Below are 27,327 nucleotides of genomic sequence, written 5' to 3' on the forward strand. Positions count from 1 at the left end.
AATAGTCTTCCATGCGCAACAGTGTCAAAAGCTTTCCTGAAATCCAAATATATGATATCAAAATTATTTTTTGCATCCAGTTCCTTTGTAACCACATCATAATATCCTATCAAATTTGTCAGACAACACTTCCCCTTAACAAACCCATGCTGTGTCTGAATTATTGCTGCAGTCGTCTAGATGATCCTACAATGCATCTTTAACCAGTGACTCCATTATTTTACCCGGAACAGAAGTTAAACTAACTGGTCTGTAATTACTCGTGTCACCCTTCGATCCTTCTTTGTGAATTGTTGATACATTTGCACATCTCCAGTCCGTGGGAACCTCCCCGGAGTCCAAGGATGCCCAGGGGAGGTTCAATTACCCTCAGGTCCTTTTCAATTACCCCCACTACCCCAAGTACAGGACTACACAGGAGCCCTAGGGTAACCTACCAATACAGCTTCCAATATGCAGTACTTTCATTTGTCGATGTTCTGCATATGGGAAGCATTATTATCCATCTTTACTCCTTTCAGTCCTGGGAGAGTGGATTTCTTCTCCCATGTTTCCATCCCTAAACTTCTTGACAAGCAATAAAAATGTTAGTATATTAGTTAAAGTAAAAAAGAAAGGTGGTTTTACTTTCTGAAAGTTATAATTCATAAAACGTAAGTTTTCTATTAATTGGAATGCAAGAAAAACTTATAAAATTAACTATAACATTAACTATAGCAGAGAAATCGTAAGATATTAACTTTTGGTTCTCAGCTGTTTGACATATTCAAGCTTAAGGTCAAAAATGACTCCTTAATTGAATTAATTTTAACTTAAAATGAATTTAAAATTAAATTAATACAAACAGTTTAACCTTTGTAATTTCTTGATATTTACCCTGGTGCAACATGCTTAAATAATTCAATAATTACAAACCATATTCGATCACTGTTGTTGTATATTAATCCATTACAAAATTTTCATTACTGCTCAGTGATCATTCTGTGATTATATAACTATATACCAAATGAATACAGTAATTTAGAAATATTACTGTTAAAGCCAATATTATGAGATTTACGATACTTACACAATGCGTTCGTTACAATGCAGTCGATCAATCAGGGCTGCAGAATCAGCTGACTGGTTTTCATTTTCAAAGACATGTTCCAATGGTGAAGGAAGATTTTCAGGATCTAATATAAATAGATATATATATATTTATTATGAAATAATGGATGTAGTAAAAGAGTGGAAAATGTATATCAGATCAGATTAATGCCATCAAATTAATGAATGACCATTAGATCAGTCTGTAATCTAATTACTACTGTAATAGTGTATATGTACAAAATAAGTGCTCAAAGTGAGTCTACAGACCAAAAGAGCAAATGTATGATACAACTTTAGCTTAATAGTATAATAAGAGTACTAAGCGAGCCATTAGGCAAAAAGAACCTATAAAGATTAAGATAACCTGTGCCGGTTTACTTCGTTATTCCCTACAAATAAACACATAATTAACAATAAAATAATAAAAATATAAAATAATGATTATGAGGCTAATTACTGATAATAGGATACCTTGAATGGTATGTTTTTGAGGGCTAGCACCATTCAATATATCCAACCAATAAATATAATTAGCAAGGCTATCTTGTTTCTGTTTATCTGCCTGTTTAACTAGGTTAAAATGATCAAAATTATAGATATTTCGGCAATCTATATTTAAATTTGAATTTAACAACAAACAGGAAAAATAACAGCCAGTCCAACAGATAGCTCTGAACCAAATAATACTGAAAATGAGAGCCAACAATAAATATCATTTGAGTTGTGGTGTATTTATTATATTCATGTGAAAAATAAAGCTTATGCCGACACAAGGGGAAAGGATGTAAGAATAAGTAAAGCCATAGCACCTCAATTTCCCTTGGCTTTACTTATTCTTACTACTGAACCCGTTAAAGCAGATCCACAACCCTTCCTAAAATGAGGACTTCCAGCAGCACTGTATGCAGTACTCAAGATGTGGCCTGACCATTGCCCAACACAATGGGTTAAATAATTCCCATGGGATTCACACTTAGCACTATCACATGCACTTTAGAAGAACAATGATCAGAGTCACTGTGCTAGATGTGAAGGGTCCAGATATTCACTGAAAGTTCACCACAGTAAGAGATTTAGTAATTAAAAAAAAATTAAATAAAATACTTCCTTTAACAGTCTCATTTTGGATAAATTACGAGTTAAAAAAAGTTTAAAACCATTGAGGAAAGCAAAGTGATAGAGAAAAACTAGCACACACATGCTCTCTCTCTTTCAAGGAGTTGAAATAAAAAAAAAAAAAAAAAAAAAATAAACACTTCTAATATATATTTATTATAATACTCTTTACTGCAGTCACATAACAAAATGTTGTTTATCCTCAATAAAAATGTTACACAATGAAAGACAACATCTCACCTGATTTCTTTATCCTATTATAAAGACTTATAGAAAATTCATCTTTAACTTTGTTTTTCTTTGCTTGCAATGATAAGATAATGAAGTTATCCAATGAATATAACTCTCCCCCCCAAACCATGGGTGCTAGCAGGATATTTTGAAAGATGGTGAATGAAAAGAAAAAAAAAAAAAAAACCACTACAGTAGAACGTCAATTATCTGTCAATTATCCAAATCATCAATTATCTAAAGCTCTACTTTTAGAGCACTGGTTGTTATGCTGAAATATTACTCCTGCCGTTTGATGCATTCGTTTCCAATTATTATTTGAACAAACAGCCTGTTACAGTTATGGTGGTGCAAATGCAAGTGGACAGCATGTTTTATCATTGTTGGTGATTGGAAAATCCAAGATTCTTTAAAGTACAATATAAAGTGTCTAGCAGTACAATATAAAGGACAGAAAAATGCATGGATGAATTCCAACATTTTATTGGATTGGTTTAGCCAAGATTTTATTCCAAGTGTGAAGAGGCATCGAGAAAATGAGGGTAAAGCTGGTAAAGTTTTGTTCATTTTCAATAATGCACCATACCAACCGGCTCTGGAAAAAATGAATTCAACTTACGAGAACTTCATTATCAGGTTTTTACTGCCAAATGTTACAGCCAATGGATCAAGGTGTTATAGGGAAACTAAAAACAATGTACAAAATACAAGTCTTGTGTTGCTTGCTGCTACCAGAGGGAGATGAAGAGAGCATGGTTGAGTTTTCAAATAAACTCAAGTTTAAGGATTGTTGCTACATGTTAGCAAATGCCTGGAACATGTTGTCGTAGAGAAATCTGGAAAAGGCATGACGAAGAGATGGCCAAAGATGTGCAAGATTTGAATGAAGACGTAGGTGAGATTGTAACTTTATTTCAAGGGATTCCTGGATATTCTGAATGTGGGCAAGATGATGCAGAGGCATGTTTAAACAATGATGCTGATGATCCTGGTTATCCATATTTTAATATAAGAAGAAATTGTTGCATTAGTCCAGGATGAAGAATGTGCCGACTTTAACCAAGGTGATTCTGATGACGAAGGAGAAGAGGGAGCGAGTCCACTCACGCAGAAGCCTTCACTGGCTAGAAACTGCAATGGCATAGTGTGAGCAACTGTCTGAATGCAGTTTTATGAAAATATTGCTATTAAAGAGGATGAGAGACCTCACCACAAAAAAAAAGACAATCTCACATGGTTCAAAGAAAAGTTCAAGTTTACATATTTTAAAAAATAAACCTTCACAAGGATCATTATACTCTTACTTTGTGTGCAATTACTTGTGTTTGTTTATTTCTATTTAAGTAAAAAAAAAAATAATGGTGTGATTTATAGTTGAAACCAAGTAAAACAATTAGATAAGTTCAAAATAAATGTAATATATAATATACATTGTTTCTTCAAAAGGTTTTGGTTACTATTTACAAACCATTTCCTAAATCAATTATTTTTTTTCAATACTTCATATTGTGAATATGAAGTATTGAAAAAATTGAGTATAATATCGAGTATAATATTAATTATAATATTGAGTATATACTCAATAATGATATAAAACTAAGCTTAACCATCATGAGACAGATAGAGAGAGAAAAAAAAGGTGGGCTTGAATTTCTTTCCACAAAACAGAGAAACAGGGATGAAGGCAGATCAAAAAAGAGGTGCCAGTCAGGAAGCAAAGGCTATAACAAAGTGAGAAAGTAAACAGGAACTCACTAAGAAAACAAACAAACAAAAAAAAAGATGAATGGGGAGAAGAGAAGGCCGAGACAGGAAAATTAGGATTAGGACACCTCAGCATAAAGACTTTATACACTTCTCACAAAACTAGAGCAACAGGGATGAAGAAAACAAGCAAGGAACCCAGGTAAGAATTTTAGATGGAGAAAGGGGCTTTGGAACATCTATAAGTGGGGCTGCCTTCAAAGCAGTGAATTAGAACACAAAGAATGATGTGCATGTTCATCCACTGGAGGCCTACCAAAACTGCAGCAATTCAGAAAAAATGGAAGAAAGACATGGAAAAGAAAATAAGAATTAGATTATTAAATTAAATAATACGCTTATATAAAGGCATACTGCAGGTTCGTTCAAGGTATATGCAAGGAGGCAAGAAATGCTACAGCATTTAAAAGGGAAGGGGTTTAAAACCCCAGGAAGAATACTGTTAGCAGCGAAAAGGCATGGGAGGGTGAAGGATGGGGAATCTCTAGGTTTAAGATGGGGAGAAGGGAAGAGAGGTATAAAAAAAGCTAAACCAGAGTAACTCAAACAGGACTAACAACTAAAATAAAAAATAAATAAAATACATCAAGAGGTTCAAGAGACAGGACTATAAATCCAGGAGGTGAATCTTTGAGGGAACTGCGCTGGGTGTAAATTTTGGTCTCTCACAAGGGTTGGAGGATTCTGTCGTCATAGCATAGCACCGACTGATCTGGTTTGGTAGAATGGGCTTGGTAAAAGGATGTGCCCCCCCCCCTCCAGGGAAAGTGTCAGGGCTAGGAAGGGTTGAGGAGGCTGCACCATAGCTTCTTTCAGATATGATCCATAATAATCTTCTGGTAAAGACTGAAATAAGACTGGTCAAATTCTATACTTTGCTTCTCATTTAGAGCTAAGGCTCTGAAACACCAAATGAAGAATCCTTCCTTGAAAGTCACTGACATAAATGACCAATGGAGAGGATGGCAGTATTTTGGAAATTATTATTAGAGACATAGTGCAAAGAAGCCCGAGGCTTAATTCCAAGACCATCTGTAGCAGAGAGAGAGTGTGGGATGCTGTTTCAGATTCTTTAATATTGACAAATTTCCTTAAACTAATCTTCAATCTTGGTATGAAGCCTCCTGTAGGTCTAGTCCATGTATGTAGAATTGGACAGATATTGTAATATGTAAAACTGGGGTTGCTGAGGTTAGTGGTCCTTGCTTCTTTCTACATTTCCCATTTTGCTAACAATCTTCATTTAATGTTTTATTTCAATGTTTTTTATTACTGATTTCATTTTTAATTTATATCATCATTTGTAATGAGTTACACTTATGCTAGCCTATTTTACTACTAATTGTAGATAAAATAGGCTGTAAAGAACATTATTAAAATTTTGTATAATGATGAACTGTAATTTTCATTAGAGTTCTGCTTAAATGAAGCACAGAAAATTATACGCAATGAACTTTATGAATTGAAGTAATGAGCACTTTGATTTGTTTCACATATCCTGAAGCATCCTTTCATTATTAGTTCATTGCACAGTTTATATTATCTAAGTAATATTTTATTCCATTAAGATCTGCTATTGTAAAAATATTTAGCTCATATACATAAATGGACTCTGTGGCCAAGTACAAGCGTACAAAAGTGCATGCAATTTGAGTGGCTCAAGCCATGTGACTACTAAATACAGTGGAATATTCTTGTTTTTTCTATCTTGTGAAGTCTTCTGACCTTATGTGGTTGTACTGGAGTATAAATAGAAAATTTATTTATATATATTTTTAGACATGTATACATATATGTGTATCTTACATGTTTATACACACACACACTTCTCGACTAAATTAACAGAACACATAGAAAAGGTAGCGTACCTCGTCCACCTTGTTATGAAGCGGGAAAAAATTTGATATGCTGGTGTACCACAGCATAATGATGAAATGAGGAGTGGTGAGAAACTTTCGACAGATATAAGGAACATTTATAGGGGTTGTGTAAGAATTACCAAAATGGTCACATTACAGAAGTCAATACAAGATGCTCATAAATATGGTCACATGACATCAGTACGGCATATGATCCCCTCCAATAGCTAAACAGGCCTGACAGCAGTAAATCATGCTTGGTTTAAGGATGTCTATAAGATTCTGTGGCAACAAATCCCATTCAGGGCTGGCCTTAGCTCACCAATGACTGATGAGTTGGCTGAAAAGGATGGCATGCAATGCAATGCAACGCCAAAGGGCATCTCACACATATTCGATCAGATTTAAGTCTGGTAATTATGTTGGTCATGGTCTCAAGTTTCAAGATATTACTCCACCACTTGAGCTCTAAGTGTGGTGGCACTATCGTGCATGAAAAGAAAATAAGGTCCAACCACAACCACCACTAAAAAGTCACATATAGGGTTCAAGAATCTGTTCTCAGTACCTCTGCAGTTATGGTATCCCTATCAAAATCATGAAGGGGTGCAACTGTTAATCATTATTCCACCCTACACGAGAATACTGCTTTCACTGCAATTGTCCATTTCCCTCAGTGCTAGTCTTAGCAAATGTGGGGCCCGATTGGAGCATGCTGGCCTTAGAATGTTGTTGTTGTTATTCGGTTTAATGACACAAGGGCTACTAAGGACAAATTGTGTCTATTCATCATTAATTCACAAAAAAGCATATTGTTAGAGAGGTTAAATTATATGCTTCTGTACAAGCCAATATGTTTTAGATATAATAAAAGTTCTTCAATGTTTGCTTCATTTCCTAAGAAATGAGATAAATCAGGTGATATATTCAATGTGGAGAGTGACTGAAAAGTGTTTGATCAGATGGTTGAATCTAAAGGACAATCAATCAGAAAATGACGGCCTTAGAAAAATTCAATATTAACCCCTCAATATTTTGAAATAATGAAAAACTAAACTATTAATAAATCTTTATTATTTTTATACTGGTGTTCAAAGAAAGTGCATCACCCCTTAAAATTTTAATTGTCATCCGAATAACGTAAGTACATGGCAGTATTTCTTACATTGCATCAGATGATGATGTAATATTGCATCAGTTGTTACTTTCAGCTATATAAGCATGCTCTGCAAGAGTTGCATTCATTCCCTGCTTGTATCAGGATGGTGAGCTACATGCAGTTGACGCCACGAAGAAAGAGCGCTATTGTTGCTTTATGTGAGGAAGGATATTCTTCCCATCATATTGCTTATAGAGTGTCTTGTAATCAGTCAACAGTGAGTAGATTTCTTTACAAACTCAAGAATACTGGTTCTGCTGATAGGAAAAAAGTAACCGGATGCAAACGAGTCTCTATGCCTTAAAAACCATAAAGCTTTTTCGTCTGAGCTAAAAAGAGAATGGGAAGAACATACAGGAGTGGTCGCAAGTGCAGTAACAGTCAGAAGACTGTTACTGACTGTTGGTCCATATTTGAAAATTTAATAATTTTCAAATATAGACCCCAGTACTCCAGGCCCATTTGTCACTATTTTAATTTACATTGTTACACTGCATAGGGACTACCTTGTCTACTAGTATTACGATAAAAGGCGGCATATTCCCCCCCCCCCTTTTTTTTCTAATAGTAGTAGTGGCATGTGATGCAAGAAAGCAAGTGTATGAGCTTCTGCAGCAACAGACAAAAAAAAAAAAAAAAAATTACACCATTGCCTCCAAATGCCTGTCCAGTTCCTCCTTAAATTTATTCAACCTATCAACTTCCACAACGACAGATGGAAGTTTGTTCCAGCAATTAACCACCCACTGGCTAAAGGCAAATTTCCGCACATCTATTCTACATCTGTCTTTTCTTAATTTGAATTTATGCCCCCTTAGGTTGGTAATCTGAACAAGTGGAAGGATCCCATCAGAATTCAGCATGCTCAACCCATTCAAGGCCTTATACACCTCAATCAGATCACCGCACAGGTGCCTAGTCTCCAGCCAATGCAATTTGCAGAACTTAAGCCTCTCTCGGTAAGAGGATCCCTTCATTCCCCTCACCAATCTTGTTGCCCTTCTCTGTACACGCTCATGTAAATCTACATCCTTCCTAAAATGAGGTGTCCAGACCTGTACGCAGTACTCAAGGCATGGCCTGACCATTGCCTTATACAGAGGGATAATCACCTCCTTTTCCCTGGTAGCAAAATTCCTATATATCATTGACAAAACCCCATGACCTCCCCTGGCAGCCTGTCTGCATTGCTCAGAAAACTTCATATCTGACAGCACAATTACTCCCAGGTCTATTTCATTTTCTACCACCTTAGGTGTAGTAAAACACAGTTGGTACGTTTCTCTGGGGTTACTTCTACCCATATGCAGTACTTTGCATTTGTCAAGGTTAAACTTCAGTTGCCACTTCTTAGCCCATCTGCCCAAATTTCTAGATCCTATTGCAGTAGCACACTGTCATTAACAACCCTGTCAACCTTTGTATCATCTGCAAACTTCAACATTAAGCTTGATATACCTTCATCAATATCATTGATAAATATACAAAACAACAGTGGACCTAACACCGAACCCTGTGGGACTACAATAATAACATTAGTCCACAAAGAGCAGCACCCATTGATTACCACCCTCTGCCTTCTCCCACTTAACCATCCTTTTATCCATTGTAGCAATTTACCCTTAATACCATTCTGCTCCAATTTGTACAAGTCTTCCATGTGCAACAGTGTCAAAAGCTTTGCTGAAATCCAAATATATGATGTCAAAATTATTTTTTGCATCCAGTTCCTTTGTAACCACATCATAATAACCTATCAAATTTGTCAGACAAGACTTTCCCTTAACAAACCCATGCTGTGTCTGAATTATTGCTGCAGTCTTGTCTAGATGATCCTGCAATGCATCTTTAACCAGTGACTCCATAATTTTACCCGGAACAGAAGTTAAACTAACTGGTCTGTAATTACTCGTGTCACCCTTCGATCCCCCTTTGTGAATTGGGGATACATTTGCACATCTCCAGTCTGTGGAAACCTCCCCTGAGTCCAAGGACGCTCTCATAATTATGGCTAAGGGTTTGCTTAGTTGCTTTGCCGCCTCCTTTAATATAACTGGATAGATCCCATCCACCCCAGGTGCTTTTCTTATGTTTAACTTCAACAATTCCTCCTCCACTTTGCTTTCAGTTATTCCAAAATCATTAAGTATCTTGCTACAATTTGATAATGTTCTCCCATTTTCAAACCTTAATAATTCCTCATGTGTGAATGTAGATGCAAAATACTCATTCAGTTTGTTTGCTATCTGAGCAGATCAACAGTCGAACCATTGATGTCAAGTGGACCAATCAGATTCATTCCCTTCCTTTTAGAGTTTATATAAGTAAAGAAATCCTTGATGGTTTTTTTGGCATCTTTTGCCAAGGATTTCTCGTAATCTGCCTTCGTCTGCCTAACCTCCTTTGTCGCCTGATTACAGACTAGCTTATATCTGCCATAGGCTTCTGAGTCGCTTGATAATTTATATGCATCCCATGCATTTTTCTTCTCTATTATGAGTCTTATTAGTTCATTAGATAACCATTTAGGCCTAAACCTTGAACAATATTTCTTAATGGGTATGAAACTTTTAGTAGCTTTCTACCACTTTTAGTAGCTTTGGTATAATACTATAGACAAGTTTGGAAACGCATGCCTGATTAGCATTAGCATTAGTAGAGGCATTTGATGCAAGAAAGCAAGCTTATGCAACATCAGCCTTAAAAAAAAAAAAAAAAAAAAAACCCACTTCCACTTCACCCCTCTGTTCGTTCAAAATACCTGTCCAGCTGAGCCTTAAACTTATTTAGGCTATCAACCTCCACTACAAGGGATGGAAGTCTGTTCCACCAACCAACCACCCGCTGGCTAAAGGCAAATTTCTGCACGTCTATCCTACATCTGTCTTTCCTCAATTTGAATTTATGCCCTCTCAGGTGATTATTCTGAGCTAGAGGAAGAATCCCATCAGCATTGAGCATGCTCAAACCATTCAAGGCTTTATACATGGTCAGGAGTAGTCACCTGATGAATTTCCTGGATATGTATCATTTTTTCATCTACTATATTCAGATCTTGCATATTTGCCATTCCCTGATTTGACCACTTGCTAAAATGCCCTCCCATATCTGTATATAGTGTTATTTATTTATTTATTTGTATATTTCCCCCCCCTCAGTCATTTTTGCACTAGGTTTTTCAAATTCTTTCACCTGTTTAACCACTACTTCACTTCCACTTTCTACTATCCTTTAAACTTCTCTTAGCTCTGGAACCTTATGTACTTTTCATTTCCATTTTCACAGACACTATTTATTCTAAAAACCACACATTATTTATATCCTTTTGCTTCCTATACTGCTGCACTGCGTGTTTTGGAGCATTAGACATACTATAACTTTTGTTATTTTCCTTTTTCTGCTTATGTTGCTTTTTAACTGTTATATATTACTACTATATTCATATACAGTCGGACCTCTATATAACGATATTGATCATTCTGTTGAAAAAATTCGTCAAAGAGACATTTTGTTAAAAAGAAATATGACCTTTTCAACAATGAAAATTACTAATTCAACATTCAGAAAAATACTAAAAGATGGAAAATAAATCAGAAATAAGTGGACATGAATAAATTTTCTAACATTTTCAAACTATTAATTTATTAATATATACATAATAAGAAATGACTACTTACACAATGAGCACAATATATTAGTACACTTTTAAGAATTATGTCGTAAAATATTTAGTTATTTTTTTTTGTACACTGGATTTTATTGTACATCATTCATAAAAATATTGGCATTTGTTTAAACACTCAAATATATTTACTGTTACATTTTCTTCCCAATTGAAAGCCTCAACAAAAAGTTTCAAATGCTGTCAACATTTTATGTTTGGTGGGTATAATATTGCCCTCATTTTCATCCAACTCATCTTTGATATTGTCATTAGTTCTTTAAATACACTCCAAAACACTGGAATTACTCGGATATTCTGCTACTATGACATCGTTATCAACTAAAAATTCATCAAGAACAATTTCTCCACTGATCAAATCTCGCTTGGAACTCTCCCCAAGATTTCTAAATGCCTTCTAATAGTTCTTCCCTCTCATCGCTGTTAATTGGTGATTTAACAACACCTGCTTCTGCAAAACAATTTTTAATTATTGTTTCTGTCACATATTGGCTCCAGACTTTCACTAACTCTGATCTGCACATCTGCAAATCTATAAAGAATTTATAAGTTGGTTGGTTTCTATTCTCAATATAATTTTTTTCAGTATGTGCCTTCAGTAGTGCATTTTCAAATCTTTGGCCCATTGGCTGCAATTTATATGGGGGTATTCAGAGGGAAGAAAACAAGCTTCACACTTGTAAGTTTCGAAATTACTGAGTGAAGGTGGGCAGGGCAGTTAAAATAAAATAATAATAATAAATATACTATAATGTTTAGGCGGTAAAAATAGTAAGAAGAAAATTACAGTCTTGGTTGGTGCAAATATGGCTGGTAACGACTTTACTCCTTTGAAACACCAGGTTTGTTTACTTTTGCCTATTACCAAAAGCTTCAGTTTTTCATTACCAGCCATATTTGCACCAACCAAGACTGTAATTTTCTCCTTACTATTTTTACCACCTAAACATTTATCACCTTTAAAAGTCAGTGTCTTGTTTGGCAAACATTTAAAAAATAAACCTGTTTCATCAACGTTGAATATGTCCTTGGGCTTATAATCCTCCATAATTTTTTTCAAAACTGTTTCTTTCCAATGGGTATAGTCTTCTTTGATTGCAACTCCACTTTCATCAGAAATAACTTTTTCAAGTAAGCCATGGCGCTCTTTAAATTTGTCCAGTCAATTAGAACTGGCTTGGAATGTTTTATGCTCCAGAAAGGCTGTGTACTCTACAGCCTTTTCTTGTATCAATGTCCCTGATACCTGCATGTTGTTGTCTCAAATCAATTAAAATCTGCTGCATCTACATCTTCACACAGGCATAATTTTGCACGCTTCTGACTGGGTCCCGTTTCCTCAAACAGTTTGAGAATCTAAATGGTTTTTCAGAATGTCTGACACACTATTGGCAGGGATACCACATTTTAAAGCGATTTCTTTCTTCTTCTTTTTTTTAATGCCCCAATCTACACTATTAAGCATATGGTTGGTCAGTTTCCTCCTGCAGGGTTTTACAGGTACCACTAAATTGTAGAATGTTTTAGCTCTTAATATGTGGAATTAATCTCTTTAGCTTTTAAAAGCTAAAGGGAATAGTTCTAATCCTTTTAGCTCTTAATTTGTGCTTTCTACAGCATCAGCTTTATTGCCTAAAGGCAAGAGGTGCAAACAATGCATATCCAAGTCTCTCGAAATCAGTTTGTTTTATGGAAACTATTTTGTATGTGAATATTTTTTATAAATAAAAAAATAAAATTTAAAAAATATGTGTATATTGTTTCTAGTTTATAAGGGGTATAAAATCCCCCCCTAGATGTCTTGAATTGGAATACTAAGGATCTGGTCACTTTAAAAAAATGCAAAGAATAGTAAATAAATAAATAAATCTACAGCAATGAGTAATATATATTACTGCGAAAACTGAACAAAGTATGACGATCACTGACGTCATGGATCATTCATAATTTGTGAATGTGGACTATTCACAAATTATGAATCCACAATTTGTGAATGAAAACTGGAATAATATATTTACTTACATCTTCAGTCTTTCTATCGCAAGTTAGAAAAAAAATGGCGGTAATGAGTAAATTTTTTCATGTTCTAAGAAACTTAAAAATGTAGAATCTGCACTTCAAAATGTAGAATCACGGAATGATACCTGATGCTTGACAAGATCTGCAGAACTTTCTTTCTCTGCCATTAATGCAAATGAAAATCTCTGCGATTGGCTGAATTTTTTTGTTACTCCAAGTAACTTTGCAACAAATTTTCCCACCACAAATGAAAACAGAACAGGTACATATAAAAGAATTATAAAATGTACTTTTCATGACCAGCGACAAAGTCCAGGGCCTGTGGCTATATAGAAACAAAGCAATATACAAGGGTGGAATACTGTTGTGAAAAAGGATAAATGCTAATTACAAGAAGGATCTGTTATACTGGGAGGTTTTTATTTATTATGCTTCTTGCTTGCTTATTAATTACTTACTTTCGTTCGGACTTCTCTGGACAACACATCTGTATGGCGGGACACTTTCCTTCCTTAATCATTTGTTCAATGATAACCCCAGTATACTCATGTGATTGTCTAGTGGTTTTTCATATTAGGACAATGATCTCGGCCCTCGGTAAACTATTCAAGGGAATAGGAACTGCAGCTTCGATCAGGCGTTGTGAAAATACTCAAACTCTGTCCAGTTATAGGTAGAAATTCGAGTACCCGCGGTATCAGTTCTATTATATAATTCTTTGCTTACTCATTCGTGTGAATAGAGGATAGGCCTGAGGCATATATTTAAAACAAAATATAGTTTAATATACTCCACTATAGAATTGATACATGTATGAAAACTACTGCCCTAGCGGCAGTGACAAGCAAATCCTAAATCATTTGGTTACAATAATATAAACTGACTTTATGGAAGTATTTAAGAGTTCTTAGCATTTATTGATGTTTTGGAAATTAATGGGTTCTTCACATAGGTGTTCTTCGTGTGGATACTTCATCTCAGGCAAGGACTAGCATATGACATAATGGTTGTACAAACATGATGGGGTCAATACTAAAAATACTGCACTATTTAGGATAGCATGCTTAAGATACATCATTTACCTATTGTTAATTTGTGAAACTGACAATCTAAGTGATGCGCTATTTAAGATAGCAGTATTAAGACATTTTACAATTTATCAATGCTAACATAATTAATTATATTATTGAGGAGTAAGGTTTATGCATAGCTGTGGGATAACTTACCTAAGTAAGGATGACTCATTCTACGGGGGGCGGAACTCGGTGAGGGGATTCCGTGCTTTCGCAGCCTTCCTTCAGGTTCTGCTATCTTCGCTCGCTCATTCTGTATCTTCTTGCGCTGTTCTTCAAGCTTCTCTCTGTACAGTCATTCTGTAACGTAATTCCCGTTTCCAAAAACTTACTGTATTTTTTCACTCTCTCTCATACAGACTAACTAACCGACTGCTTCTACCAAAAGCCACCACAAAACAACAACCTTTCGCTCATCGTCCACCAGGGTATATGCTCCTTATCGCATGAACTTTCGCCTCACACCGAGCTTGAACTAGGGTGGGACACTTTTCTCACGCGGTCAACATCAGACACACTGACCAGTATTTGTCAGGGAGAGCGAAGCTCGTATTTTCGTGGACTTGTGAACTTACTTCTACGTAGCGACTGTTATCTTCAGTTAGGAAAATAATGGCAAAGGGAATTTATAACTGAGAAAGCAACTAAGTCGAATTTAACCATTCTATATTTGACAAGAAACTGATAGCGGTTACTCATGTACGATTGGCATTTATATTTTCTGCTGAAACGGTCAAAACAACTCTTTAGCAAGAAGGGGCACAGCAAAGGGGGGGGGGAAATGCATGGGAAATATCTGTAAATTAATATGAAAAATGTGGGCATTTTACACTCCTCGCCACTACCGCTGAGGATTTCAGTCGGGGTACACAACTAAGACTGAAATTCTCAACGTCCCTACTGGGGCTTTGACTTTTGTCAGGGGGGGACAACATAAACATTTCTCCTCTTACAGTATGTAAAAGAAACTTAATTACTAACATATTATATGGATATAATCAAATAAAATACAAGACAAACAAAACAAAGCGTATAGCACTTAGTTCACTGTGTGGACTTAATGTATTCACACTTCTCAATGCTGTTCGCTCTCCACATGGAGGCCATTGTCTGCACCCATCTGTTGAGAAATTGTTTTTTTTTTTTTTTTTTTTTTTTTCTCACCACTAAAGTCCGTGCTTCAGTTAACAGTTTCCCTGGTTTAAATAAGTGAGCATTTTGAAGCACAACAGAAAACAGATCTGGACTTCCAGGCTGATGTTGTCAGGCAGTAAAAGAAAAGTTCTTCTGTAGTCCATGATTCGGTGAGGTTATTCTTCAGCAGGCTGGAGACACACAAAAGGAGCTTATCCCTCCAAGGAATGTTCTGGGCACTGCTTTTGTTCATAGTCCTTACTTGGCTCACAGGCACGACATAAAACATAAACAATCACACAATTAGTAACTGTCCTTAGGTCATGGACACAAAGCATCTGAAGTTAATTAAGCAGGTACATTATAATTGTATACATGTAACTAAACATCACAATAACATAGATATGAACTAATAACTAAAATGGAACACTGCAACATACATAAAAGAAATATCATATATGTAAAGCTGATAAAAATATTAAAGTTAGGTCTATAAAATATATATATGTATATATATAATTTTTCTTTTGAATATTGTAGACCTTAGCAATCTCCTTACACAGAAATGAATGGAATTACAATCTCTTCTGTCTCCACGTTTGGCCTTGTCTTTCTTGGCTGTTAACACATGGCCTTGTGGTAAACCACTTTCACTATTCAGTTCTCAGGAAGAGCTTTTCTTGCCTTCACTAGACCGATGAATTCCAGCCACTGGGTGCAAAGGTTCACTGTGCGGACTGCACAGTGGTCCGCCGGGTGGTTCCAGGGACAATGAAAGGGATTGTTTCTTGCATCAGGCAAGAATTCTGGATCGGGACAGGAGAAGACTTTAGCATCCACCACAGTCCGGAAGGGAAGGACTTTTTCCAGGCTTCGTGCCTTTCTTTCTCCTATAGCTATGATCGTTTGGTATGGCTTCGTAAGGATGCTTAACCATGATCCGAAATGCTGAGATGCAAATGCTCCTGCCTTTGGGGTTGATGCAATATACTGATGGTCCCAACTTACTAGGGCAATCTCCTCTACTTTGAGTGCACTTTCTTGGTTACTGGCAAATAGAAAATCAATGACGATCCACTTCGAGAAAGGAGGAAGTGATCCAAGGGGGTGTGTCGCTGGTGACCGGGGAAGGGCAGGTGTGCACCAGGTTGGGCGGACAAAGCGATTCACCATCCCAAGTCTATGTTTTGAAACCTGCACCTCACCTTTCCAATTTAGGAAACTTCTCGTGCCATGGTTCTCATAGTGGCAGGGAAAACGCATTTCCAGGGCTGCCTTAAGTTTCCTCCTCATGGGTTGAGACCGCCTTACTTCCTTTTGTTTCCGCTCTTGCTGGGAAAGCTGCTGCGGGGTTAGAATCAGCTCAGCTCCAGAAGACTCCTGACAAGGACTTATGGATTGATTAGGCGCTGGGATCTCCCTTTCTGTGGTGGTCACCCTCTGTATCCAACGTAAAGGTGCTAGGAGGAAGGTCAGCATTCTAGCGATGAGGCATCGTACAGACCTGTGAAACTCCACCATCGCGACTAAACAAGGACGGATAAACACGACTAGTTAGTGAAGAAAATACTTCTGTTTATGCATTCCATCCATCCTCTCTTCCATACTAAAGATTTGCCCCACTTACACATCTTTTCCTCCTTATACTTTCGAATCCCGGGTGAGGGAGTATTTGGTACCATACATACTCCACATTTACCTTTCATTCATTCTTCCTGCTCTCACTCACAACCTCAAATGTCACTTTCTTGATTTCCTTGCATACCTCTCCGAAGACGAATTACTCAATTCATTTGCAAAATCAAACATGCCATGCATGGAAAAAAAAATAATATCCCCATCAGAAAACAAAAACTTTAGAAATCATTCTCTTATTTTAAAATAGCCCTTGATTCTCCTAATTAGCACAATGTTTTGTTTATCAGCAGTCTGGATTTTTGAAGGCACAAACATGAGTACACTACTTCAGCAATCTTGTTTCTGTTTTTTTTTTTTTTTTTTTTTTATAGTCAATATTACCTATATGTTTTGTTCTATATTGACCTTCTTACATTAATGCACTATCACTTACTCCCTACTGTCATACATGATGAAGTTCTCATTAGTAGGTAAACTTTATTCAAAAAGAAATTATTGACGGAATTAGAATTCTGATTAATATTGTTTTGAGGATTTCTTTCCACAGTAAAGTTTTTTTTTTTTTTTTTTTAATATATATTATTTATATATATGTAGTACAAGAAGATGGATCCCAAGTCTAGATCTTGAAGTTCAGAAGTTACCTCCTATTCACTTAAATTTTTTTTTTCTCTGGAAAGTGATAAAAACAACTAGTGACTGGGAGGAACCAGCCGTCCCCAGGCCAATTGCCCTATCCTCTCTCCAAAAGAAACCAAATATTATCTCCCTCTTGTTCTCCCTTTTTTTTTTTTTTTTTTTAGGATCCTCTCTCTTGACTTTTGGATTTCGATGTGCAATGATAGAGAGGGAAAACAAAAAGTGACTAGGGAATTTCCGGACATTCCCTCAGCCACCTGTATCCTTCCTCTCTCCATTTTTATACCGCATAATTTCATAAAGTCTAGATATATTTGGTGGAGAAAGGTGTTTGCTTTAATAGTATTAGCTCAATGGTCATATTTGAATAGAATTCGGATACAAAATCTCTGGTTTTTTTTTTTTTCAAGGTTCATTGGAGTGGTTCGTGCTTCTGCGTGAGATTTATAAAGATAAATTAATTCTATTTTCCTACTTGTGCCATGTCATTCAATTTGCCATCCATTTATCTGGCTGCTGATAAAACACACTGCCAGAATCCAACAAAACTGATCAATTTCTTCACCTCTGTGGTCAGTTATGTACTTTGATCCTTTTCTTATCATAACTTCGCTTATCCCCTCTCTCTTTCTCTTGAAATAACACAAGTGTTTTTTTTTTTTCACATTAGTACAGGAAGATGATCTACTTATCTAAAATCTTGATCTCCTGATGTCATAAATTTTTTTTTGTACTGGTAAAGTGATATGTAAATTAAAAAGAAACCTTTTCTCAATGGTCCTACCACAGTTTAAGCAGAAATGCAAATTAAATTCCCAATCATTCCTCATTCTCTCCTCAAAAAAAAAAGACTTGTGCTTGCTCTTCACATCTGCTCCTATAGTTTCTCAGTATTCTCTGTCCCTTTCATCTCATGCATTATTATGCAGGGGATGTGTATACAGGTGTATATCCCTTCCTCCTTCTCCTATTTAGCTATTTGATACAGATTCGGAATCGAACCTTTTGTACATTGAATGCCTTACAAGAATGCTAAAAAGATTTTTTTTTTTTTTTTTTCTCTCTCCTTTTTTTTTCATATCTTCTCTCTTCTGTGTTTCCACCTGTGCCATTTATACTTCTCAATCCTTTTTCCCGCTTCCACTTTCTGTCACCAATCTTATTATTATTATTATTTTTTAAATTTTACTGGTGCTGGTTCTGAAACTGGTCGTTCGGTGTACACAACTGTCTTGCCAAAGCATTCACTTTGCTAGCAACTGCAATTATGGCTTGTTTCTCCTTGAAATCGATACACTTCGCTATCCTCACTTTAGTCTCTCCAGGCATCTCTCAGAATACCTGCCAGATCAGAACTACTGCCATCGCTTGGTCGAAGGTATCTCTCAGCAAGATGTGGACCCAATATCCACTGAACTGCTCTTTCTATCCTATCTGGTGGCTCGCTTTGGCTTGTGTTTGCTTGAGTGTTGTTACTCTGATCTGGGGTGACACCTCTTTCTGCTTCAGCTACATTGCTGGAAGTATCAACCACTGTATCTGCTCTTTCCACTGAAGCCGTCTCTGGTACTAATTCCTCAGTTTGTGACTGGGACACCACAGTTTCCTTTGGTGGGGCATGAGTTACTCGGTCGCGACTACGTAAATTATATCCGTGGGTCTGAGTAGGTGCTTGCACAGCTCCTTCTGGTCTTACTAACTGATCTGTCCTTGGTTGGCCCTCCTGATTTCTTGGTGGGAGGGATGACAACGGGATTGATACGGGTAAGCTGGTCGGCCTGGACATAGTTGGACGGGGAATTATAGGTGGGATAAGATCACAATCCTCCACTAAAGGTTCATCAAAGATCCATGTCTCTTTGGGCACTGATGTAGTGCTTGTTTGGTCTGGTGAATTGCTATCCTCTGATTCCTCTGATTCCTCTACTCTCAATTCGGGAAACACTTTCCTGTCAATAACCTTTGTCAATCTGTCCACGTGCACAATTTGTTTATCTTTTGGGTTATACAGGTGCTGTATTTCATAATTCACTAATGATGGCTGACTGATCACACGGTAGGGACCTGTGCTCAAACGAGCCAATTTCTTTGTAGTGCCCGGTTTTATCTTAGGGGTAAAAAGATAAACAAGGCTTCCTACACGGATGTTTTTGTCTACTGCAATGGATGCTCTACGATCCTCTTGCCTCTGCACTGCCTCTTCCAAGTGTTGGGAGACGATTTCATAGGATCTGCGAAGGCGTGCACACAATAGTTCTGCATAGTTTTCCAAAGACGCATATGAATGTCTCTCTTTGGAATGCCATAAGTCAGATGGCAACACCAAATCTCTGCCATACATTAAAAAGTTTGGCGATTCCTGTGTGGAACTATGAGTTGCCGCGTGGTATGCAGCGATTGCTAGTGGGGCCATGACATCCCAGTCCGTTTGAGATTCGTTCACCACGTGAGACAGGATGTTTGCCAAGGTGCGGTTTAGACGTTCGACCTTTGCATTGGCTTGGGGGTGGAAGGAACTCGTATGAAGCTGATGAATATCTAGCTTTTTACACACCTGTCGTAACAGTGATGACATGAAGTTAGTGCCCTGATCTGTTAGGATGTATTTAGGAATCCCATGTCTCGAGATCACATTGTTTATGAAAGCTGTGGCCACTTCCTCAGCCTTCTGGGTATAAAGCGGGCTTACTTCTGCGTAACGGGTAAAATTGTCTATTGCCATCAGTAAATATTTGTGCCCTTTCAAAGTCATTGGAAGGGGTCCCAAAATGTCCAAGGACACTCGGACCCAAGGTGAGTTCTCATTAGGAACTCTCATCAGGGCTGCTTTTGCCTTAGGGTTATACCCTCTACGCTCCAAACACGATGGACAAGTCTCCACATAATTCTTGACGTCGCCAAAAAGGCCTAGCCAGAAAAAGTGTTTTCTAACCTTCTCTAACGTCTTGTGTAGGGCCAGGTGGCCCCCGCTGAGAAAACTGTCGTGACAGGACTTCAACACTTCTGCTTTCAAGCTGGTTGGAACTACTAACTGTTCACAGGGCTCTGAGCGAGTAGCTCCATGGTCAGGTAAAGTGTAGTGATACAGTATCCTGTCCTCACTCAGATAGAAGGAATCTGGGACTTTGCTTGTTGCCTGTAGTGTTCCTTCTAATTGCTCAATTAACTCCTGCAAATTAGGGTCCTCTCTTTGGAGATTCCTAATCAAAGTTCTGGTTTGTTGTTGCGGCATGATCAGTGACTCTATGGTGGGATTTGCTGCTATAGGAGCAACTAATTCAGCAGTTTTGGATTTCTTAAGCCCCTTTTGTCTTTCCTCTTCCTCTAACACTGGCCTTGAAAGGAAATCGGCATTTGAGTGAAGTCGACCCGGCCTGTATATGATTTTGAAATTGTATTCTTGTAGAAGCATACTCCAGCGAGCTAATCTGGGGGATGGATTCTTTAAGTGAAGAAGATAGCTTAATGGTTGGTGGTCTGTTATTAGTGTGAAACTGGAGGCTATTAAGAATGGTCTGAACTGTGATACCGCAAAGACTATTGCCAAAGCTTCCTTTTCTGTGGTACTATACATAGTCTCTGCTTTCTTTAGTAGTCTGGAGGCGTAAGCGATTGGCTGTCTTTGATTTTCGTCAACTTGTTGCTCTAGCACAGCCGAGATTGCATAATTAGATGCGTCAGAGGACACAAAAAATGGTTTAGAAAAGTCAGGGTAAATCAATAGGGGTGGTGTGGTCAAAGCGACCTTCAGCTTGTCGAAGGCCTCTTGGGCGGCACTGTTCCAGAAAAAGGGGGTGTTCTTTTTTGTAAGTTGGGTTAGCGGCCTGACTATCTCTGCGTACTCTGGGACAAACTTTCTGTAAAATCCTGTCATCCCAAGAAACGATCGCACTTGCTTCATTGTTCTTGGCTCTCGACACTCTCGAACGGCCTTCACGTTCGCTGGATCGGGACGGACACCGTCCTTATCAATGAGATGACCTAAGTATTTTATTTGCTCTTTTAGGAACTCACACTTCTTTGGTTTCAGCTTCAGATCGTACTTTCTCAGGCGCTGGAAAACTTTCTCAAGCTTCGAAAGGTGTGAGGACCAAGATTTCGACACTATGATTATGTCATCTAAGTAAGCGAAAATGGAATCTCGTTGTAAATTATCCAAGACAAGCCCCATTGCTCTCACAAAACTAGATGGCGCGTTTTTTAACCCAAAAGGCATGCGCCGGTATTGTAGCAGCGATTCCCCTGTAGTAAAAGCTGTCTTGTGGCGGTCCGCGGGGTGCACTTCAATCTGGTGGAATCCGGCTTCGAGGTCCAAAGAGCTGAAGTAGCGCGCGCCTCCCAGAAGTTCAAGTATCTCACTCATGGAAGGGATCGGGTATGCGTCGGAGATCGTCTTGGCGTTAAGTTTCCTAAAATCAATACATAACCTGTATCCCCCACCTCGCTTCTTCACCAGGACGATGGGCGCGGCATACGGAGAGCAGCTGGGTTCAATAATGTTTGAATCTAGAAGTTCTTGGACCTGGTTGCGAATCTCATCCTTTAGTAAAAAGGGGGTTCTGTAAGCATTCTGTCTAACAGGAATGTTGTCTGTCAATTTAATTCTGTGTTGGATAACTTTTGAGTTGCCTAGTTGGGCTGGTGATTTGGCAAACACATCCCAGTATTTGCGTAACAGGTCTGATAATTGGTGTCTTTGATCGGCAGTCAGGTGATCAAGCTTAAAGTCCTCTATGGTCACTGGAGAAACTTCCCTTTTGCCTCTTTCCTGGCTCTTAGGGTTAATTGATTGAGGATTCAGGTTCTCCAGACACGCAATACCCATGCCTTTTGGAAGATGCAGCGGTTCCGCTGTTAAATTGGCGACGAGCACAGATATTTTCCCACTTTCGTCTACCTGGTCTACCGAATATTTCACTGCTAAATCATCCCGGCTTAAGTTTGAATTTGGCCCTGCTAATACTAGTTGTTTGGGAGGAGCAGCAAGCTGGTCACAAGATACTGTTACCACCTGTTCTGTGCTTGCTGGGAGCACATGTTTACATGTAAGCTTAGCAACTGTGGGTGTGGAATCCACCAATTGTTGCCGAATATCCTCTTCCCTCAGGCAAATCCCTAATGGAACTGATCGTATGATCCCTTTACCTAAGTCTAGGCTGAATGAAAACTTCCTTAATATGTTCAAGCCGAGGATGATATCATATTTGCCACTAAAATTTTTTGAAGTAACCAAAATTTTCTCCCTAAAAGTTGCCTTATCTAATTTAATATTAGCAGTTACTGTAGTGTGTATTGGCACAATATTTCCTGAAACTCCGGTTACAGTTAATTCTGGAGGTCTGAAATCTAACGATGTATCATTTTTAATTTTATTAAATAAATCTGCACTCATTAAAGAAACGCCAGCACCTGTGTCTAAAAGAAATCTAGTTTTAATGTTTTGTACAGAACCCAATACCACAGGTAGTTTAGTATTATCCTCCAGAATGTAAATGCCATGTTGTGTTCTGATGTCTCTGACTTCTGGCTTACTAACTTTACTAAAGTTAGGGGTTGGCAAAAGGGTTTTATTACATCGCGAATCCTTCCTATTAAGTTTAGAACCCCTTTTTAGTCATAAATTTCTATCTCTATCTCGCCTGTAGCTTCCAGTATTTGTATAATTATTTTGTCTGCCCTGAAATGTTTTTGGCCGAATTTGCCCCTGAATATGCTCATTCCTATATGTTCCTCTCCTTATCCTAGAATAAGAGTCTATATTACTCCTATTATGATCAGCATAATACATTCTATTGGCGACTTGATCTCGATTTTCATTAAAATTACAATATCGATTGTTAGCATAGGACGTCCTAGCTTTTGGGGATGCAGTGTACACATCCGTTTCGTAATTCGTGCACGGGCGGCTGCGGAACAGTTGAGTGGGTTGATGGAAGCTCGGACGGTCGTCAAAAATGCGTCTTTCCCTTCGTTCGCGATTTTTTACCATATTTCTGGCTGCCTGCTGCCGGCCGTAGTATGGCAAGATTATGCGTCTTTCCGGGCGGTCAACGACCTCTGGTCTGAAGGTCACGTTAGCGTCGGTTAGCGGATCTACTGCGCTGTCCGAGTGGAGGTAGGTAGCGCCTAATGCTGCTTGATCGTGGGGAGGGGAAAATTTGCCCACCTTCATAGTTTGCATCTGCTGACTCAGGGCGGCTATTTGTGTCTTTAAATTGTTGATTGTTGCGTGATTTACTGATAATGAACTTAACGATTGTTGTAAGTCGCGTATTTGATCTTGAATGGGTTCAAGAATGTGTTTGGGATTATTTTCCTGTCGCTCCCGTTCACTCTCGGCCCTTACAGGACTATTAATAACATGTACAGGGACAGTTTTTGTGTGAGTAAGTTGGTCATTAATTTCCTCTCTTTTCGAAATCTCAATTGCCTGTGAAAAAGTTAAAGGATTGTGTGTGAGCACCATTTTTCTAATTTTTCCCGATATGCCCCTAAGGAATTGGGCCAGCATTGCCTGGTCTAAAATGTTTAATACTTCAGGTGTCTCTCCCTGAATTTTGAAAGCTGCCCTTGCCAAATTCCTCACGTGCGTGCTATAACTCGCAATGGTTTCCGAAGGTTCTTGCACAGCACTGGCGAACTGCTGAAGGGAAGTGATAATTGGTTCCGTTTTTTCGAACTGAGCTAAAAAAGCATTCTTAAATATGTTGTAATTCTTTTCCCCGCGTAATTCAAAGGATTGGGCTAAAAAGTCGGCTGCCGAAGCGCGAAGTTTAGATTTCGAGACTGCCAAAAGTTCTCTGTGTCCCCAGAGTGCTAATTCTCCAACACTCTCCAAAGTTTCAAAAAACAATTGGACTAAAGGGCCTTCATCATTTTTGCCAAAGAATAATGGCACAAGACTTAAAAATCCTGCGATATTCGCTGAATGCGGTCTGTCTGGTTCTGGGGTGGGTGGTGGCTGTTGTGTTTGAGGTAGGGGGGATGATATTCCTGTTGTTTGAGGAATTTGATCCTCCATTTTTTTTTTTTTTTAAATTTACTAGGAATTGGGAAATTTAATTGCTAATTTTGGGCCCCTGTCTTCCAAAATAATGTGACTTACCTGTTGCTGAAACAAAATTATGATGTTAGTAATCACTTATTTAAAACAAGAGTGTGTTATAGCATGTAGTCATTTGTTTATTAAATCTAATTATAAAAATAGCAATAATTTATTAATTAGTGTAGATGTCCTGTGTTGTTGCAAAGGAGTAATGCCTCCTACCTATTCTCTTAGTGCACGAAATCAACAATCTTACTACTTATCAGTAATCCCTTTAGATTCTTTCTCTTTGTGACTTCTTCTTCTGTGTAGACAGTTTTTCATCCCGCAAAATATTTAATCCTGGTCACGGCACCAGTGTTATACTGGGAGGTTTTTATTTATTATGCTTCTTGCTTGCTTATTAATTACTTACTTTCGTTCGGACTTCTCTGGACAACACATCTGTATGGCGGGACACTTTCCTTCCTTAATCATTTGTTCAATGATAACCCCAGTATACTCATGTGATTGTCTAGTGGTTTTTCATATTAGGACAATGATCTCGGCCCTCGGTAAACTATTCAAGGGAATAGGAACTGCAGCTTCGATCAGGCGTTGTGAAAATACTCAAACTCTGTCCAGTTATAGGTAGAAATTCGAGTACCCGCGGTATCAGTTCTATTATATAATTCTTTGCTTACTCATTCGTGTGAATAGAGGATAGGCCTGAGGCATATATTTAAAACAAAATATAGTTTAATATACTCCACTATAGAATTGATACATGTATGAAAACTACTGCCCTAGCGGCAGTGACAAGCAAATCCTAAATCATTTGGTTACAATAATATAAACTGACTTTATGGAAGTATTTAAGAGTTCTTAGCATTTATTGATGTTTTGGAAATTAATGGGTTCTTCACATAGGTGTTCTTCGTGTGGATACTTCATCTCAGGCAAGGACTAGCATATGACATAATGGTTGTACAAACATGATGGGGTCAATACTAAAAATACTGCACTATTTAGGATAGCATGCTTAAGATACATCATTTACCTATTGTTAATTTGTGAAACTGACAATCTAAGTGATGCGCTATTTAAGATAGCAGTATTAAGACATTTTACAATTTATCAATGCTAACATAATTAATTATATTATTGAGGAGTAAGGTTTATGCATAGCTGTGGGATAACTTACCTAAGTAAGGATGACTCATTCTACGGGGGGCGGAACTCGGTGAGGGGATTCCGTGCTTTCGCAGCCTTCCTTCAGGTTCTGCTATCTTCGCTCGCTCATTCTGTATCTTCTTGCGCTGTTCTTCAAGCTTCTCTCTGTACAGTCATTCTGTAACGTAATTCCCGTTTCCAAAAACTTACTGTATTTTTTCACTCTCTCTCATACAGACTAACTAACCGACTGCTTCTACCAAAAGCCACCACAAAACAACAACCTTTCGCTCATCGTCCACCAGGGTATATGCTCCTTATCGCATGAACTTTCGCCTCACACCGAGCTTGAACTAGGGTGGGACACTTTTCTCACGCGGTCAACATCAGACACACTGACCAGTATTTGTCAGGGAGAGCGAAGCTCGTATTTTCGTGGACTTGTGAACTTACTTCTACGTAGCGACTGTTATCTTCAGTTAGGAAAATAATGGCAAAGGGAATTTATAACTGAGAAAGCAACTAAGTCGAATTTAACCATTCTATATTTGACAAGAAACTGATAGCGGTTACTCATGTACGATTGGCATTTATATTTTCTGCTGAAACGGTCAAAACAACTCTTTAGCAAGAAGGGGCACAGCAAAGGGGGGGGGGGGGAAATGCATGGGAAATATCTGTAAATTAATATGAAAAATGTGGGCATTTTACAGATCACTCCAAATGCACTGACCAGTTTCAGAATGCCATGCATGAGAATCAAAGGATCAGCAATTCAGATGCGCCTCTTGTTAGCATATTAATAACTCATTCGTTGTCTTTGTAGTTTATCATTTCAGATAAAAAAAAAAAAAAAAAAAAAAAAAGAAAACAAGTTAAATCTAGCCGAAAGGCGCTAAAACTACAACACTGGCCATAGTTAGACTTTTATGTGACAAATTTGTGTATGTAAAATAAAACATATTACCCTCCTACAACAATCAGAGTAGTAGGCACATATAAAAAATGTAAATTTACCAACATTAAAATAAAATCAGACTGTGATGTATATTTTTATTTGGCACTGGTTTTGTTGAATAGTTCACAACTATGTTTTATTTACTAAAATTTCTATAAGCATGGTGCAGACAAAACAATACTCGAACGGCCAGTCATTGTGCTGATAAGAACGTTACATTACATTAAATTTTTTAAAAAATGTTTGTTTATTAAAGAAATTCATTAATTGTCTTGAAAAATGAATCTGTCTTCCAAATTTGATAGGCCTCTTTTAGGCTCGGCGACAATGCAGCTGCATTGGCATAGTTATGCTACTGGATTTGTGTTGCATTCCAGCTCCAACTCAATAAATAAAATTATTAATAAAATACTGTATTTATTGGCTTATAAGATACTGCAGGGTGGAAGACGAAATCTAACTTTGGAACGATAATTTTAAGAAAAAAAACTTTTGAAAAAAATTTATTGTTTTTTATTTATTTATTTATTAATTATTTATTAAAAAATTTATTGTTATTATACAATGGAAATTTAAAATTCAATAAAAATAAAACCCAAAAGCCAATAAAAAAAAAAACCTTGGATTATTATTCGATTTCAGATTCATTACTGACTTGATCATCATTATCCTCAACATCATCATAATCGTTCCCCTTTATTGGTATTGGTATGGAGGTTTTAGAGCACAAGGGCAAATGGGGCCAAAATGTGCCTATTCTTGTTAT

The 27,327-nt window shown here is 37.5% G+C and overlaps 1 protein-coding gene across 2 annotated transcripts in view; it reads right to left on the reverse strand.

Moving 5' to 3' along the window:
- Positions 1–27,327, reverse strand: part of LOC150084630 (lysosomal-trafficking regulator-like) — an 813,382-nt gene that overhangs the window by 480,007 nt on the left and 306,048 nt on the right. For both annotated transcript variants that reach the window (XM_090375369.1, XM_090375368.1), the window contains exon 10: positions 1,070–1,175. In XM_090375369.1, coding sequence (XP_090231495.1) covers positions 1,070–1,175 — 106 coding nt within the window. The remainder of the gene's footprint in view (positions 1–1,069; positions 1,176–27,327) is intronic.

Source organism: Mastigoproctus giganteus, chromosome 6, assembly GCF_048544385.1.
Source record: "Mastigoproctus giganteus isolate SK-2022 chromosome 6, ASM4854438v1, whole genome shotgun sequence".
Classification (NCBI taxonomy): Eukaryota; Metazoa; Arthropoda; class Arachnida; order Uropygi; family Thelyphonidae; genus Mastigoproctus; species Mastigoproctus giganteus.